This window comes from Rousettus aegyptiacus, unplaced genomic scaffold (assembly GCF_014176215.1).
Source record: "Rousettus aegyptiacus isolate mRouAeg1 unplaced genomic scaffold, mRouAeg1.p scaffold_m13_p_3, whole genome shotgun sequence".
Lineage (NCBI taxonomy): Eukaryota > Metazoa > Chordata > Mammalia > Chiroptera > Pteropodidae > Rousettus > Rousettus aegyptiacus.
Genome location: NW_023416306.1, coordinates 41359394 through 41376038, shown reverse-complemented (window position 1 = coordinate 41376038; position 16645 = coordinate 41359394). Strand labels below are relative to the sequence as shown.

The window sequence follows — 16645 nt, the reverse complement described above, 5'->3', positions numbered from 1 at the left end:
TTTCTTGGGAGTTAGAGTAAACAAGCAACTCTTGGGAGTGTATATTCCTACTTAAAAGGTAAATCAACTTCCTTTGTGATAATCCTACAAATCACGCCTTTGAAAAAAATCATATTTTGTTATTATGTGATAGTAATCTTTTTACTCTAGCTTATGATAATCTATAGTTTAGGAAATTATAATAATATAAAAATAAATGTTACCTTTAGGTCATTCAGAAGCTATCTATCAACTAAATGGAACAGAGGGCTCATGGAGACTGCCACTCAGAATATTCCAGAGAAGAATTTGAGAAAAACGAGAGACCCCAAATGCTGATAGATGTGAGGGCAGTCTAGTAGGAATAAAGAGTGCACTGAATTTCATGCACTATATTTGGTATGTAAGCAGGAAGCTAGGATTAAGATTCTGTGTGCCCTGATGAAATATACGTGATCAGTAATCTTTTACAATCACTATATAGCATGATATAAGGGCAAAATTTCAAAGACTTACTTTTTTCCTGAGGGTCTCCTTTTTTCACACTATCCCACCCCAATCTTGGGGTTATTTTCTGATAAATCAGTATTTACAGTGGACCCAGATCTTAGGAATATTGCTTCATCCATTAGGTTTGTTGTTATGTGATATCAGAAGATTTAATACCTAGTAGAGGCAGACACTTATCAGTCTTACAGTGAGAGAGGGAAAAAGTGAAACAGTGATTTTAACTTGAATTTGCCACAAGTGATAAATAAGATGAAGTTGGGGTAGATGAGCTGCAAATCGGGCTACTGAGACCGTCTACAAAAGAATTTTTAAACAAAATAGTCATCTTTATTGGAAGTCTTTATATGTACAAATTGTGCTTTATTCAGACATCAAGAGTTTTTCCTGCACTGCTCACTTTTAGTGTAACGATAAAATTCTGGGAAACAGAAATTGGGAGGCAAATCCAGTGTCCAGGAATGAGAGTTATTGTAGACTGGATAGATACTTCTTATTTCTCTTAAGGATAAATAAAGGTGGGGGAAACAAAAGATGTCACAAGTATATAGCTAGCCCCAAACCAAAGGCCTAGAAACAGAATTACTGGTTTCTCCTTAATATTTTCAGATTCTACCCTCATCCCCAGGTTCATTTCTGTTACAGATGGTTTACATGCTTCAGAGAATTCTTACTTAATAACTTGATTCAGCTCATTATCAATGAAGCCTTATCATATCTTATCAGAATCACCTGGGGGCCTATTCCAAAATATATATCCACTCCAATCTCAGGATTCTGATTTCTTCTCTTCGCACCACATATGGAAAATCAGTATTGCTTAAAGCCTCTTTTATAAAAAGAGAATATGTCAAATCTCTTCATGGCATCGAAAAAAAAGAAATTTTAGGACCACTGTCTTAGAAAGTTGTAAAAATTCTCTTTTGGATTCCATAGAAAATGTGAAAAAGAAGTATGAGCGGACCCTAAATGGACTTAAAAGCTCAGCATATACAATGGCCACGTTGAGTTAGTTGTAAGAGGTGGAATGGTAGGAATTGAGGGCCACAAGAGTGCACACAGTCAAAATGTTTCCTCCAACCAGAAAGTACCAGAATAGCCCATTATTATTCCCCTTCTTGATGGATGTTTTTAAACTTAAAGGTATTTCAATGGATCAAAGAGATACATTTTCTAGTTAACTCATTAGCCTGGATTAATTAATCTAATTTAACACCTGTCTTTACCTGCAAGGGGTTCTGAGAGAGCAGAACAGAATAGATGTACATTTTTATAAATGCAAAGGCATGAATATACAGCGGCTTTGTGGGATATTGTGGTAAGGGGCTCTAAGCAAGGAAGAGCCTTCAGGAGATACTAGGGAGAGAGAACTGCCATCTTCAAAGAAAAGATAAATTTTGACTATAATTGTTGAATAGAACCTGCCTGTCAGATCATGGGGTATTAAATTAACAGTACTTTATAAATTATTCTAATAATATAAGGTAAAACATCAAATTATTTTAAATCTGTTATGACTTTCTTTGACACTGTAAGAGTATCAATTCAAAAGAAAACTTTATCTGAATGCTTTTATGAACAAAAAATTTAATTGGCAGACAAAATTTTAACCAGAGTCTCCACAAAGGATTACCTATAAAACAATATAAGTGAGAGGAAGAGAAAAGAAATGGAAAAACAGAAATGAGCATATCACAAGTCATCTCTCAGGGCAAAAAGTATGAAAGTTGAACTCCTTCCCCAGTTTCCTTATCACACCAGCATTTTAACAGTTGGTGAAGTTCAAACCACCAAATCCTCCCTACATGTTCAGTTTGAAACCACTATCGACAGCATGTCATGAGATCGGTATTTACTGCAAGGTAATTGCATGGGAAGCTAAGGCTGATGTGATGACAAGACATTTAGAAATGGCCAGTGTTAGACCAATCACATGGCCTCTTGTCTTAATCAGTGTCTAAAGTACTCTGTCTTGAATGTGTGCTTTATAAAACATATAGTACGAATTATGAAGTTGTAGTTCAGAAGCAGTTTATTTTAAATGTGAATAAAAGAAAAGAATTAGTACTTTAAATTACTTAAGTTTATCTTTACTTATAATAAACCTCAGATGATCTATTCTGCCATAATAAGTATAAATGGTCATAGTTTTTCCAAACCAATAATCCCTTCCAGCATACAGCAATACACATATACCCTTTTTAAGTGCCTTCTTTCTCTTTAAAAATACCGTTAAAATGTTTATGGTTCTTGAGGATTACATGTTGAGCTAGGATTATAAATATGTATAAATATGCAGATGCTCTATCGAATCATTTCTTATCCCGTTTGTATTTCTGAAGTTGTGTAAGATAACCTTTGTGGCTTTCAAAAACATCTTCTCACATCCCAGGGGGCAAATTACCTCTATTTTCATTTCCTTTAGAGTTAGATCATTTTATAATTAAGAACTTATTGAAGCAGATTCTCCCCACGTGTAAGTTACTCCCTGGGGAGTAATTTATGCAAAGAGCTCCTCTGCCTTAATATCATATAAGCCTAACAACTGTACAATGGATACCTGGGTCTTTTAGTCAATTTTTATAATCGTAAAGAATCCAGTTTGAAAGGTTATCCAAAATAAAAACAAAAACAAAACAAAAAAAATCATAGTACAAATAACTTATAGTGTCATTCATTTGTTTTATTTAAATGAAAAGATTTTTAATAAAGGAATAATAATATTGCTTGTTGTTTTTCTTGTCCAAAGTATTAGAAATAACAGTTAACAATGATGCTGATGATAATAAAGAGTGACATTTTGTGACTCTGCTATTTATAAGACACGTCTACATAAAACATATCATTTAATCTTCACAAATCTATGAAGCTTATTAGCCAAGCTTTATAAACCAAAAGATAAGATCAGAGACTTTATCTTGGCCATGGCCTTAACCATTAACAAATTATGGACTAGAATCTAGGAGAACAGAACAGAATAGAATGACATCAAATCTCTCATTTTTTCCATATCACAACTTGGAAACAAATACTAGTTCATGTAATCTGAAAGCTAAAAGAATCGAAACAATTAGAAATAGTCTAATAAGTATTTTAGTTGACTTTGTCCTTTCTCTTGGTGTTTTTATTGTTATCGCTTTAGCTGATGTTATTGGAATAATGTAGGAATTCAAAATTGTATTTGTATTTTATCTTTGTGGGAGGCAAAGAAAGGGCTACTGAATGAAGTATCAGGAAAATTGGTTATTTCTGGTTGCTATCTTTCAGGTAAACTCAAGGTCATCATTAGTCACTTCGATCCTTAATTTTCTCATATGAAAAATAAGGACATAACTGAATTTTTTGCTTATAAAAATGATTTAAACTTACTATGAAATATTTCATTTCAAAAAATTTGATGTACTCCCAAGGCTAAGTATTATCTATTTTTAGTGTAGATTGTAGAGTGTTATGTCTTGTATTTATTTGTTTGTATATTCAAGGGTGAGAAACGCGGAAAAGCATCCAAGTGGCATATTGATGTACAAAGCATTTGAAGCACATTTGCATAATTATTTTAAATAAGGAGTGGGAAAAGCAAATCTTTCTAGTATGTATAATTTTAACAATACTTAGAATACTATCAGAAATACAAGAATTACTATGTTCTAAATAAAGTTTATCTCATAAATTCATCTATAACCTCAATGCTGATGACTTAAAATCATCTTTCCAAGAGGTTCTATATCCAAGATATCACACCAAATTGCACACATGCAAAATGAAAATTTTATGCCCCACCAAAATCCACAAAGTAGTTGCCTTACCAACATCCCCGATTTTGTAAAACCTACTATTTAATCTCACTCTCAAAGCTAGAAAACTAGAAGTCACCTTCTTCATCAACTTCTACCTCTGTGTCCTTGCTATCATTTATCTTCTCACCTCTGCCTTTGAACTATCCTTCCTCTTCCGCTTCCATTTGTTCTGCTACTGATGTACTACACACTTTTATCTTCTAAGACCCAGGTTAGGCTTAGCCTTTTAGTTGGTCTTCCATTTATTTCTGGTTAACCTACCAAATTCGCCTTTGTAAGGTACCCAAACTACCTTCATCATTTCTTTCCGCTGATTGTTTCCTTGATTCCTTATGACCAGTGATACCAGGTTAAAATTTCTCTGCCTACTTCCCGGAGCTCTATAGTATGATATCACTTCCTCTACCCAACCATATGTCCCAAGTTTCCATTAGAACCAAGTTGCTTGTCTCAATGATCACAAGCCATGATCATCCCGGACCTCCCTCATTCATTCCAGGCCTCCTGTGTTCAATTCTGCTTACAGAAATGCTCTTTTTCTTTCACTTCAGCCTAACCAAATTTTACGCAATCTTCAAAAGCAACCAAACTGTCATTTCCAATGAAACCATTTCGGTCCATACTTCATCATTTTTCTCTTATTTCTCCATGTATTGATTACATTTTATTAGATTATTGACATCCTATCTTGTGTCAACAACCTTTATTATTTTAGTGAACATAATAGAGTATGCTCAGTAAATAGCTAATTTATTATTGGCATTTTCACAAGTAAATGTTGAGCCACATAACATATAATTACCACCACGCCCTCCAGTTTTACCTTATTTACTAATTTTAAATATTGCTGAAATAAAGCAATGTTATAACTCTTAGTGACTTAATGTTTGAAGTACAAAATAAGAAAACCAACCAAAGACCTGGGTTTCAGGGATTTTTTTTTAATCTTATTTTTTTTTAAAGCTTATTGGGGTAACATTTGTTAATACAATTACATAATTTTCAGGTGTGCATTGTAATTTGGCTCTATATATTCTATGGTTTCAGAGATTTTTGAACCCACTATTTCAAGGTCAAATTTTAAAAAGAGAAAACAGTGAAGGCAATTGTTTAGAAAACTTCTGGTCTTTGGTTGTATTTTTTAGTTTGAGAAAAACAAACCAAACAAAATGGATGCCTTTTCAATTAGAAGATCATTTAAATAGTAGTAGCTGACCCTACAACCACACCCCAGTGTCTTCGAACTCTGAGGTTATGACATAAAGTGGGGAGAGAGATAATAGGGTAAAAGGAAGAAGAAAACTCTGTAAGCCCAAAATGTCTGTTTTCCATTTCAGCACAAATTGAAGTGATACCATGCAAAATTTGTGGTGATAAGTCCTCCGGGATCCACTACGGAGTCATCACGTGTGAAGGCTGCAAGGTATGGGACTTTAATACAGAATTGCCCACAGCATCTATGTTTGCCTCAGGCATCCATGTACCTCACAAAGCATGTGGTGACACCTCTTTAAAGAAGACCTGCTAACGAATTCTTGTGGCTGCTGCTGATATTTTGGAATTCTTGCTTGGTGGGTGGGTGGGTAGGTGGGTCGATTTTTCTTTCTTTGGCCTTTCACCTTTTTGCTATTGTCTGACTGGTCAGTAGATGCATAAAAATGGATTGTTATGTAAAAGCCTGAATTATTCACATTTACAGAAGCATAAATGCCGATTCTTGTCGTTTTAACAGTATTGTTTTCAGTAAACTTTAGGGTATTTATTACTATATGAAAGAACTAAAGGTTAAAATAAAGATTCTAAGCTAATGGACCTATTGGTATTTATCTACTTGAGAAAAAAGTTGAGGTAACACTTGCATGAAATGTTAGAAGTAGACCAGATAATCTCTAAATACATTAAAAATCATCTGCTCAAATTCCTCATTTTTCAGTGAGGTCTTGAGATATAAACAAGCTTTTGTCATTTGGCCAACCAATGTCACTGGTCTAGTTAGTGAGAAAGCGTGGCCAAAAGCAATTTTTCATTCCAGGTCCAGTGTTCCACTCCAAGATAGATGCAACTAATCTTTCCAAAACAAACTAATTCTTATTGGCAAGTTGCTTTTAAAATACAAAGCTGGAATAGGTAGATAGGTAGGTAGGTAGATAGGTGAGTAGGTAGATGATGATAGATGATATAGATGATGATGATTGATAGATAGATGATAAATATAGGTAGAGATAGATAGATAGATGATAGGTAGATAGATAGATATAGAGATAAAACAAAGTTGAGGAAGTAGTAGTTAACAGACTTAATCTGAAATAAGAGAAATTTGAAATTTAACAGAAAGTTTGTTAGATAATCCTTAGAATGAAAGAAAGAGAGAGACTAAATGTCAAGAAGGAAGTAAGAACATGTGTACAACTAATTTTAAAGAGCAACATGTAACCAGACAAAATACAGCTGCAGTCGGATAGGAAAAAGAGATATGCTGGCAAAGTTACTGGCAAAAACAATTATATTTTGTTCAAAAATGCAGGAGAATAAATTATTACTCAGGTCAGCAAACTGAAAGAGATGTAGCACAATCATAGATTCTAAGAATCAGCCTTATCTTAAGGGACTTTCAAATACAAATGAAACAAACCCGTCAAATAGTGATTCTATATAAAAAATTGGTAATGTCTTGTAATAGTCTCAAAAAGTGTGATTTCTGGAATTGAAACTGGAGGGAAGAAAAGAAAAAGAAATGAGTAAAAATTAAGTTGGGAGGGATGCAGAGAGAAGAGAATAACATTAATGTACTAACCCACCAGCATACTGACCTGCTTCACACATGATTAGCCATAATCCATATTTGAACACCATGAGATATAGCTTGCATTCTGTTCCTCCACAGACCAACAATTAAGAATTGCATGTTATCCACTTTAATGCAATTTTTCCAGCTCATCCGAAGAAACAATAAAGCAAAATTACAAATCAGCTATTTTTACCCCTCCCTCGGAATAAGTTATTACTATCTCTGGGTGGGTAGGCAAATGCGTTTCTTTATAAGCACTAATGATTTGGGAATCAGAACCCTCCAAATGAAAGCATTTCCTGTGTTGGTTTATTGTGCAGTTTTTAAAGCTCTGGTCTAGTTTACATAGTATCCACACACAAAAAAAATGTTTTTAGACCAGTGTCAAAGTAAAGGTGTTGTCTTTCATTGCATAAGCTCTATTTGCAAAATGTCTAATTTCAAAATATGAGTATGTGGTCATGTTAAGGAGAAAAATATTTAAACAGTAATTTCCAAAAGATTTAACTACTTAACAAATGTATTCCAACAGGTCAATAGCTAAGAACAAGTGTTTAGGCTCCCATCATGTTTTCTATTTAAAGGAAGAATCTACACTCAAAAAAATTATTCCATTATTCTGAAGCATACTCTGAGGTTTTAGTCAAAACGACATTGTACACAACAATGCTTTTTTATTTCATTGAAAAAGCCACATTTATACATATGCTACATTTTTTTCCAAATAGAAAACTCAATAAATTGTTCAGAATAAGATGTTAGTGTTAGCACATTTAGTATCAACCTCTGAATTTTCATAATACTGTTTTCCAGTCCATATAAACAACCCATTTTAAATAACATCAGTTCAGTTCATGCACTTATTCAAATTCCTATTCATTCAATAAAATTTGAAACTGAATCTCTCTTTCATGCCAAAAACCTCATTTGCAATAATGAGCAACAGATAAGCAAGAAATGCCTCATAATTAATGTCAAAATTGCCTTAATTAGAGCTGGAGCTGTGACTTCAGAAGTCTTTTCTGTCAACTCTTTTGTTAAGTGGCACTAGAGTATCCAAAGATTAAAAGCCATCCAATTCTTTCTTAAAATGTAAATTCCAAATCATCTTTAATCAAGACCAGTAGGCTGAAGTTATGCTTTCTGAAGCTTTGTGGTGTATGAAGTACATCATTTCAATCCCTGGGGTTCTGGTTATTATCTCTCTTTTAAAGGGCTCCATGAACTCATTTGAACTGGACAATCTCATTCTGCCACTTCTGGCCCATTAAATAAATAATATACATAGATCTGTAGGGATGAAACTTATCCTTGTTGAATGGCTTGGGGTTTATAATCACAAAACCAGTTGACACGCTTTCTCTCTAAGTCACCTGGCCACACGCATCCATTTCTGAGATTCTTCACAAAGTTGGCCAAGTTCTCTTTACACTATCATGCCAAGCCATATGGAAATCTGAAACAAAGGAAAATCACCCATCTTGATCTTGTCTTTATTTAAACTTTTGGGAGTTTTTTGGATTAATGTTGATTGTTTAACATATTGTGTTAAAATATTACTTGTCCTAATTACCAAGACTTTTGCCAACTCTTAAAATTTGTGGCCAAAGTGATTGCCTTACTAGCTTCAACCCTAGTCCCAGCCTTGCTCTATCTCCTGTTAGTTGAGGAAACACGGAGGCTGTTTGATGGAAACCAGGTGACACATTCCAAACCTCTCAGCAAGATGGATATTAGGCCTACCACCTGGAACTTCTCTAGGCTTCCTCTTCCAAAAGGTGATACCATGGATTATCTTTTCCTAAAATTTCTCTTGACAAATCTACTGTAGACCACCACTTTGTTCATAGCACTTTGCACTTTTACTGTATTGCAATTCAAGAGTAAATAGCAATTAGGGAAACTGATTAAGTAGGTGAAGTAATAGGTGACTGATACTTTTATATCTGGAGAAAATGTTTATTTCCCAAAGTAGGGTTTTCTGTAAGATAACTAAAGAGAGTAGTATCAAAAGAATTTTAAAAATAATAAACTTAGCTGTGGGTTTATTCCGAAGGGTAGTGTAAGGTTGATGACAGTTCAGTTTGCACCAGAAGGACCCAAACTTATTTACATAAAAACCTCCTACATCACTATACCCTGAGGCCAGGCAGAGAGCATTAGTTTACCTTTTACTTACTGCTTAATTTTTATTGAACAATTTATCAGCCATGTTTTTATTCAAAGATGTGATTATAAGGTACATCAATGGCTTAAAAAACAACTTTCCCGATGCAGTCTGGCAAAATGCAAAAATTTTCAAATGAGGAAAAATGCATCTTAGAAACTAGAAAAATAGTCTGCACTCCTCAGTACTGCTATTGCACCAATACCCCAAGTCTCTCACCTCCACAGCACTTGACATAAGTCTTTGTTATTGCCTCAATCAAGTTTTGTCATATTTAACTTCTTTCCCAGTGCTCTTTGGAGCAGGAACTCTGTTCTATTTTTCTTTGCGTAGAAGAGTACAGTTTGCAAATGTCTTTAGTAAACATCGATTGAGTGAATGAATGAATGAATGACATCTTCATCTATCTGTAGATAATACATATTTTCCCCAGTAGAAACATCTGTAAGCTATCTAAGAAGACATATGCAAAGAATTTTGAAAATTAAATTGAGTTCTGTTTACTTTAGAAAATGTAGCAAACACATATGTCTATGGTGTCTGTTTCCCTTCTTATAAATCTATCTTCCTCCCATTCTCTTTTTCCCTCTAGGGGTTCTTTAGGAGGAGCCAGCAGAACAATGCCTCTTACTCCTGCCCAAGGCAGAGAAACTGTTTAATTGACAGAACCAACAGAAACCGTTGCCAACACTGCCGACTGCAGAAGTGTCTTGCCCTAGGAATGTCAAGAGATGGTAAGGCATTGCCTTCCTATTTCTTATATAAAAGCTTTCAAATAGATGCTTTGCTGGGGTCTATTTAAGCCTCTGGAAGAATTCTAGACAAAGGGAATTGAAATAAGAAGAAAAGTACATGCTGGTAGTGCATTAAGAAGAAAAGTAAGAACATATAAAAATATCATATTGCCTACGAAATAGGAAAAAAGGAAAGACTTCGTTGTAGCTCATGGGGCAACTTGTGCTAACTAGATTAGGTAAAAGCCACATATGCCTAGATTAAAAGGTGACCACCTGTCCAGGTGTACCTGCAAATGAGGGTTTGGTTTCCTAGGACATGAGATTGTTAAGGAATAGAATGGTCTTTTATTAAAAGCCCAGAAACTCCACTGGCTGGTCAAAGCTATTCAGACAAGGATGTAGACTATTCTGAGTCATGATGAAGACCTCAAAAGCTATACCAGCAGTCTAAGTCTCAGAAGGGTTGTGTAAGTGGTATCCTTAGCATATGATTCAAGCATGTCTTCTACCTTCATGCACAACCCGGTTGGGTAGCTTGACTCTCCGACTGAACCTCTCAGATTAATGAAAGAAGACAAATAAATTCAAAGAATTTTATCTAGCTTTTCTTCCATTTTTAAGCACATATCTGAACTAATTCTTTACCCGCTGACATTGGCCACAGAGCTCCTGGGAGTAGCCCTGAGTCTTGATTCAATTCTCTCTTGCTCCTACTGTATCCTTGGGTCTGGTTAAAAGCAGGAACTTAAATGTTTGTTTAATGAACCATGGAATTTTCTTTTACCTAGAGCCTAAGACAGAGAGACAATGTCCCTGATACTTATTCTTTTTATGTGAATCACTAAGGGTTCTGTGCCTCTGGTCACACTCCCTCTAAGGAAGTTCAAGGTGTTATGGACCTCTCTGCCCCACCCCCTAAAAAAAGAAATAAAGAAATACTTCTGATACAGGACAGGACAAATTTCCCCAAGTGATGTAAAGACCAACCTCTATAACAAAAGGAGAAGGTCCTTTGGCGGAGAGTGAAGAAAGAATTCAACACACAAGCTAAAGTTAGAGTCAAAAGGAAAGTTAATTAGAAAAGGGGTAATGCTCCAGAGTGTGGTCTCCTCTCAGAGGCAGAGAGTGAGAGAGACAGTGCAAGAGACAATGAGAGACAGAGTAAAGGCACTAAGAAGGGCAGTGACAATAGAGACAATAGAGAGACAGAGAAAAGGCACTGAGAGGGTCAGTGAGAGATGGTGTAAAGGCACTGATACAGACCCTGAATATTCAAGGAATTCAGTTTATATGTCATTCTGTAGTTCCCATTTCCTTTGATATGGACATACAATATGAAAGGGGAAGGGCATATAGCTCGAAAAGGTAAGAATATGTAGAGTGAAAGGCCTGCTGGCAGTTTCTAACCTTTAATCTTTAGGTTTCCCATGGTTTTAGCCACAGAGAATGACTCTTGGTTCCAGTTTCCTCTTCACAGGTGTAGGGAGTGGGCTGTTAGCAATCCTAGCAGAAATCTTCCTTTGTTCCAAAAATGTCCCCCTGGCCTGGCCGCAGGACTGATCAGCACAGCACATTGCAGTCTCTGAATGTGGCTTGATTAACATTCTAATTCTCTTGCTTTCTCCCTACATTACTTCCAGATTTTAAAAAATTTTGGACAATTGGCATGCAATGTCTCTTGGTCTAAAAGGATTTTATGAATTATTAAATTAAATGTGGGCCTTTTAGTAATTAGGAAAAATTCAGCTCTACATAGGTCTTGATATCTAAGCATATAAACTGCTTACTTCTTAACTTGCATTCTCCAAATAGTTACATTTGAAATTTTTGTTTACTTTTTTTGTAATTCTCAACCCATCTAAACTTGTCTTACACAATGGTATTCCTATGAGAGAAATTTGACCCTAAATAATAAAAGGAATCTGGCCTTGAGTCTTTTAGTTTATAGGTAGCTTCTGCAGCTACATATTTGTAAGTTTCCAAAAAAAAAAAAAACTTTCTATTACATAGCTGATTTTTTTGTTTGTTTATTTTTTTTTCTAGACTTGCTAACCACATAAATTTACTCCTAGGGTAAATTCATAGCACTGTATACTTTTACATAAAGTGAAAAAAGTAGAGGATGGGGATTAAGTGGCTTTCAAGATTTATTTAGTAAAATTTTGGTTGATGATTTTGCACATCATTTCTATCATATGGAGGCAGTATATTACTTGACAGTATCTGAAAACCCCATTAATAATTGTGCAGACAGAATAAGCCATTGGGTATTCAATTCAGAGACAATCCTGAGGATGCCAAGGCCATCTTCCAAAATGCCTCTTGAGTATGTCTTGTGTCAAACTAATGAGGAGGAGAAATGCTCAGGGGTGGAGTGGTGGTTGGGAATGAGGAGAAGGAACTCTAGCAGGGGAAAAAAATCATTTTCTCTCAGAAAGAACAAACTTTTCTTTATGTTATATAGATGAAGTTTGGTCTGAAACTCAATTATAAAGCATACTTTATACGAAATAAATCATACTAACACCAAGGAAGCCGAATAGGTTTTATTTCCTATTGATAAGTAATATCTATTATGTAATATTAAAGGATTGGAAAGCCCTGAAATTCTGGTTGATTAGTTATGTCTAATAAGGATCCAAGAATGAAAGGTGGTGTTTCTCCTGCCACTAGTTTATTATAACTACCTTCTACTGGTCAAATGAACATTTTCAAATTGCTTTAACAGTAGTACCAGTAGCCTGGGTAAAATGCCCTCACTCCTGACTTCTACATACATCCCTCCCCCTTCCTTCAGACATAAAGTGATATCCTCATTTGAATATATTTGCATTTGCTTTCTGTCAATTGTTCCTGGCTCCAAGAATGTTTACTTCACTACACCTGGTTACTGAAGCAACACAGCTACTAGTAGATAGTTTGTTATAATGGTTGAAATTATTGGACTTTTATTCTCTCCTGAATTTCCATTTCTATAGTGCATTATTAGCTGTGGCACATTATAGGAATAGACAAGTTCAGCAATAACAAAATTGTTCAAATTTAGCTTAGGCAAAGAATCAAAATCAAATCCACTTGGAATACATACACATGTGTTTAGGTGTATAATAGGGTGAAGGTATGCATGTACATGTGGGTGTGAATTGATAGCATAGACATGCCTACTGAATTTTCTCCACCAATTTATTTTTCTTTTTAACTGAACCCTTCAAAAATGTTAGTTGCACAAATCTTCAATGTAAACCATTTCCAACTGTACTATTACAAATAAACAAAAAGCCTAGAAAAATGTTTAGCATCAGTATGAAGATATTGGGCTCCAAAGAGAAAACATAACACTCACCTTGCAAAAAGCAAGTATGTGTGCTCCTTAGTGACATGCCTCTATGGAAAAATGGAAGCTGCCCTATGAGGAAAGGTTTCACAGATTAGGTTTCTTATCCGGAATAGCATTGCCCAATATGGTATCCAAATGTCACTATTTAAATTTAAATTAATTAAAATTAAATAAAATTTAAAATTTAGTTTTCCGGTCACACTCGCTATATTTCGAGCACTCAACAGCCACATACGGCTTATGGCTATCATATTGGAAAGCATTGAGAAGGTACCATCAACACAAGACATTCTGTTGGAGAGAATGTTTTTAAATTATGAATAGGGTTGGATAGCTTGAATTAGATTTTTTTCTACAAAGCTTAGAGCACTATTAAAGAAGGCACATCCTTAAAATTAAAAGAGTTAAATTAAGATCACTTTCTTGATAAGCAGAGAAATGTAAACATAGAGAACTTTACAACCAAAAATTCTAAGATTAAATAATTTCCAAAATAACTATTGAAAGTCATAGGTGAGAGTTCTACAATTCGGTTCTCTTGAAACATGTATTTAGTTGTCATATGGTAGTAAGTAGAAGTCTTTGGAGAAACAATGACTTTGTTTTGTTATTCCAAATACTTCCATTTCATTTAGAGTCCCACAATCCAAATAAATATGAAAAGATTTTCAATATTTTGTGTAAAATTGTTCTTTACTAGTGTGAGATCAAAATGAGGGTTAAGAGCTTATCATGAGCAAATCCATCATCACCGAATATTTATAAAGCACTTGCAATGTATACAGAATTGTGCTAGTTTCGCTGAGAGCTGGCAGTTTAACAAGAAGCTGTCTCTATACTCAAGTGAATCTCATTAACGGAATAATTCAAGTTCGAGAGGGGCAAACATTTAAAATATGTGCCATTCTGATTAATGGTAGTGGTAAGAGGAATGCTAATATTTGAAAATATAATTGTAATACAGCCTTTGTTGAGATAAGCCTAAGAATATAACAAATATATGTATGTATTTACTAACAATGACAAGGAATTACTTATATATCAGGAAAATTCACTGGGTTTATTTTTGCCATGTACTATAATTTCCCCCTAAATATGTCATCGCTTTCATTATAGTAAGGGGTATAAAATTGAAACACTGGCTCATTGGTGTTTCTGAAATGAATGGAAAATTCATTCTAAAATAGCATTATAGTAATTGTCAGTGAAGTGCTTGATTTAAGAAAAAGCCTTAATTCCAAAATGTAGAGGGGCTTTCAGTTGTTTCTTTGAAAATATTTCAGTCTGCTCAGTGACCTGAGAAGTTAATTTCTTGGAAAAGGCATAATTCACCATTGAGTTTTCAGATGTCCACCAGGGCAGAGGTCTTGACAGCATACTTATTTGACATTGTTAGCTTTGATTATGAGACCTCTGGTTAACAGCAGAAATCTGAACTTTAAATTGTTAAATATAGGATCTTGACTGGGCTTATTCATTCATGCACCTTCAGTTATATGTCAGTCTATCCTCTACTGATTATAGAAAGCCTTGTGCAGTATGACTGAGGTGGCTCGGCTCTGCTTCACATAACTTATCCTCCAGCAAGCTATGTTTGGTATGTCCTTTTCATGGTAAGATACTCAATCACACAAGCACTTTGGAAGTCTCTGTTTGTGTCACATGTCAATATCCCATTGACCCAGAATAGGCCACATGACCTTGAGTCAAGAGGTGGAGTAGAATGCCTACACTGAATGAAACAGCAATTCAAATTTACATGGGAGAGCACATGAAAATAGGTAAGAGGAGTCAGGACCATTAATAAAATCAATCCAGACAATATATATTTCACCTAAATAGAGAGTGTATAGAAATCTAAAACAAAGATTAGATTAGATGAGTTTCTTATTCTCAATTTTTTCTCCCTATAAATTTTAAACTAACAAATGCAAAACTATTCTAAACTAAGTCAGAAAGTAGACTTACTCCAGCCAAAACAAAAATGTTAATCTATAGCAATAGATACAACTTTTGCATTCACCTCCATAGCTCTGTAACAAAGAGCTATTCTGAGCTTACGTGAATGCAACAAACTGAAGTTCAGCAAATAAAGATGCATGTCACATTACTTCCTTGGGGGAAAAAGTTACTGATAAATCAAAATTTATCAGATGTATTTTTTCTTATACAAAAATGCCCCCCACCCCCACCCAGAGAATGATATGTAGTAAATTATTTGTAAAGGTATAATATGAAGAAACAGAGAACATCTTCCTTAAAAGGTACTATAGAATCTGCCCATGGACAAATTTGTAATTTATCTCTGAGAAAGACAATCTAATAAAGACAGTTAAATACAATGATCTAAATTATTCAAGACCCTATAAAAACAATTGAGATGGAAAGAGCAGTTTGGTCTGAATTAACCAGATTAATTGTCTTCATTCAGAAAAAGTATTGTATAATCACCACTTTGTTTTCCAATTTAGGGAGCGTCAGAAAGAAACTGGCTTTTAAGAAGGATTAAGGAGAAATAGGAAGAGTTTGGGCTGCTCTGGGTCCTCTCTTCACAGCCACAGTCCAGCAGGCAGAAAGGAGAAAATGGACATGTCCCAAACCAGAAAGTGTATACCTCTTCCATTTACTTCATGTTACCCGAAACAATCACGTAGCCACACCTGGCACTGAGGGACTGGGAAGTGTGGTCTCGATTCTGAACAGCTGATGCTCAAATAAAATTTGGTAGCTCTGCAACTAATGGAGAGAGAAAATGAATATTAAAGAGACACCGAGGAGATGAAATGGCAGCTCTTTCACATCAGGAATCTATTCTGTGGGCCCTTCATGCTGGAGAGTTCTTAAGTACCCTACCATTCAGTTATTCTGAGAAGTTATTCTCATCAGACCTAGCAACTGAATCCAGGAGCTGAGTCTGTTTCTACCTTCCACTTGATCATTTCTACATTTTCTGAACTCCCAACACCAACAGTTGATGGGAAAACCTGTCACAAAAGAAAAGAAAACAGAAACTCAGAGAGGAAGCTCCAAGTTTGTCATAGTTCCCACCATTAACATGAGTTGAATGACGTAGTGCTTGATTATGCAAACAAGGTGATCCCTTGACATAGGATGTTCACGGTCTAGAATGAGAGTTCACATATTCTGAGGAAAAATATCAATATCCATAACAGCTCAGGAGATTAAGCTCTATAAATTAAGAAACAATACATTCAGATCAAAGCATCTTCATATTACTCTATGACTACTCGCAGAGCCTCTTCCTCCCTTCCCCTCAGAATAGCTAAGAATTTAGAAGTGGGCAATATAAAACTTGGGGTGATAGAATGAGAA

The 16645-nt window shown here is 35.0% G+C and overlaps 1 protein-coding gene across 2 annotated transcripts in view; it reads left to right on the top strand.

Moving 5' to 3' along the window:
- The window catches only part of RORB (RAR related orphan receptor B), a 173955-nt gene that overhangs the window by 119409 nt on the left and 37901 nt on the right, over positions 1–16645 (top strand). For both annotated transcript variants that reach the window (XM_016146197.2, XM_016146198.2), the window contains exons 2-3: positions 5621–5706; positions 9831–9972. In XM_016146197.2, coding sequence (XP_016001683.1) covers positions 5621–5706; positions 9831–9972 — 228 coding nt within the window. The remainder of the gene's footprint in view (positions 1–5620; positions 5707–9830; positions 9973–16645) is intronic.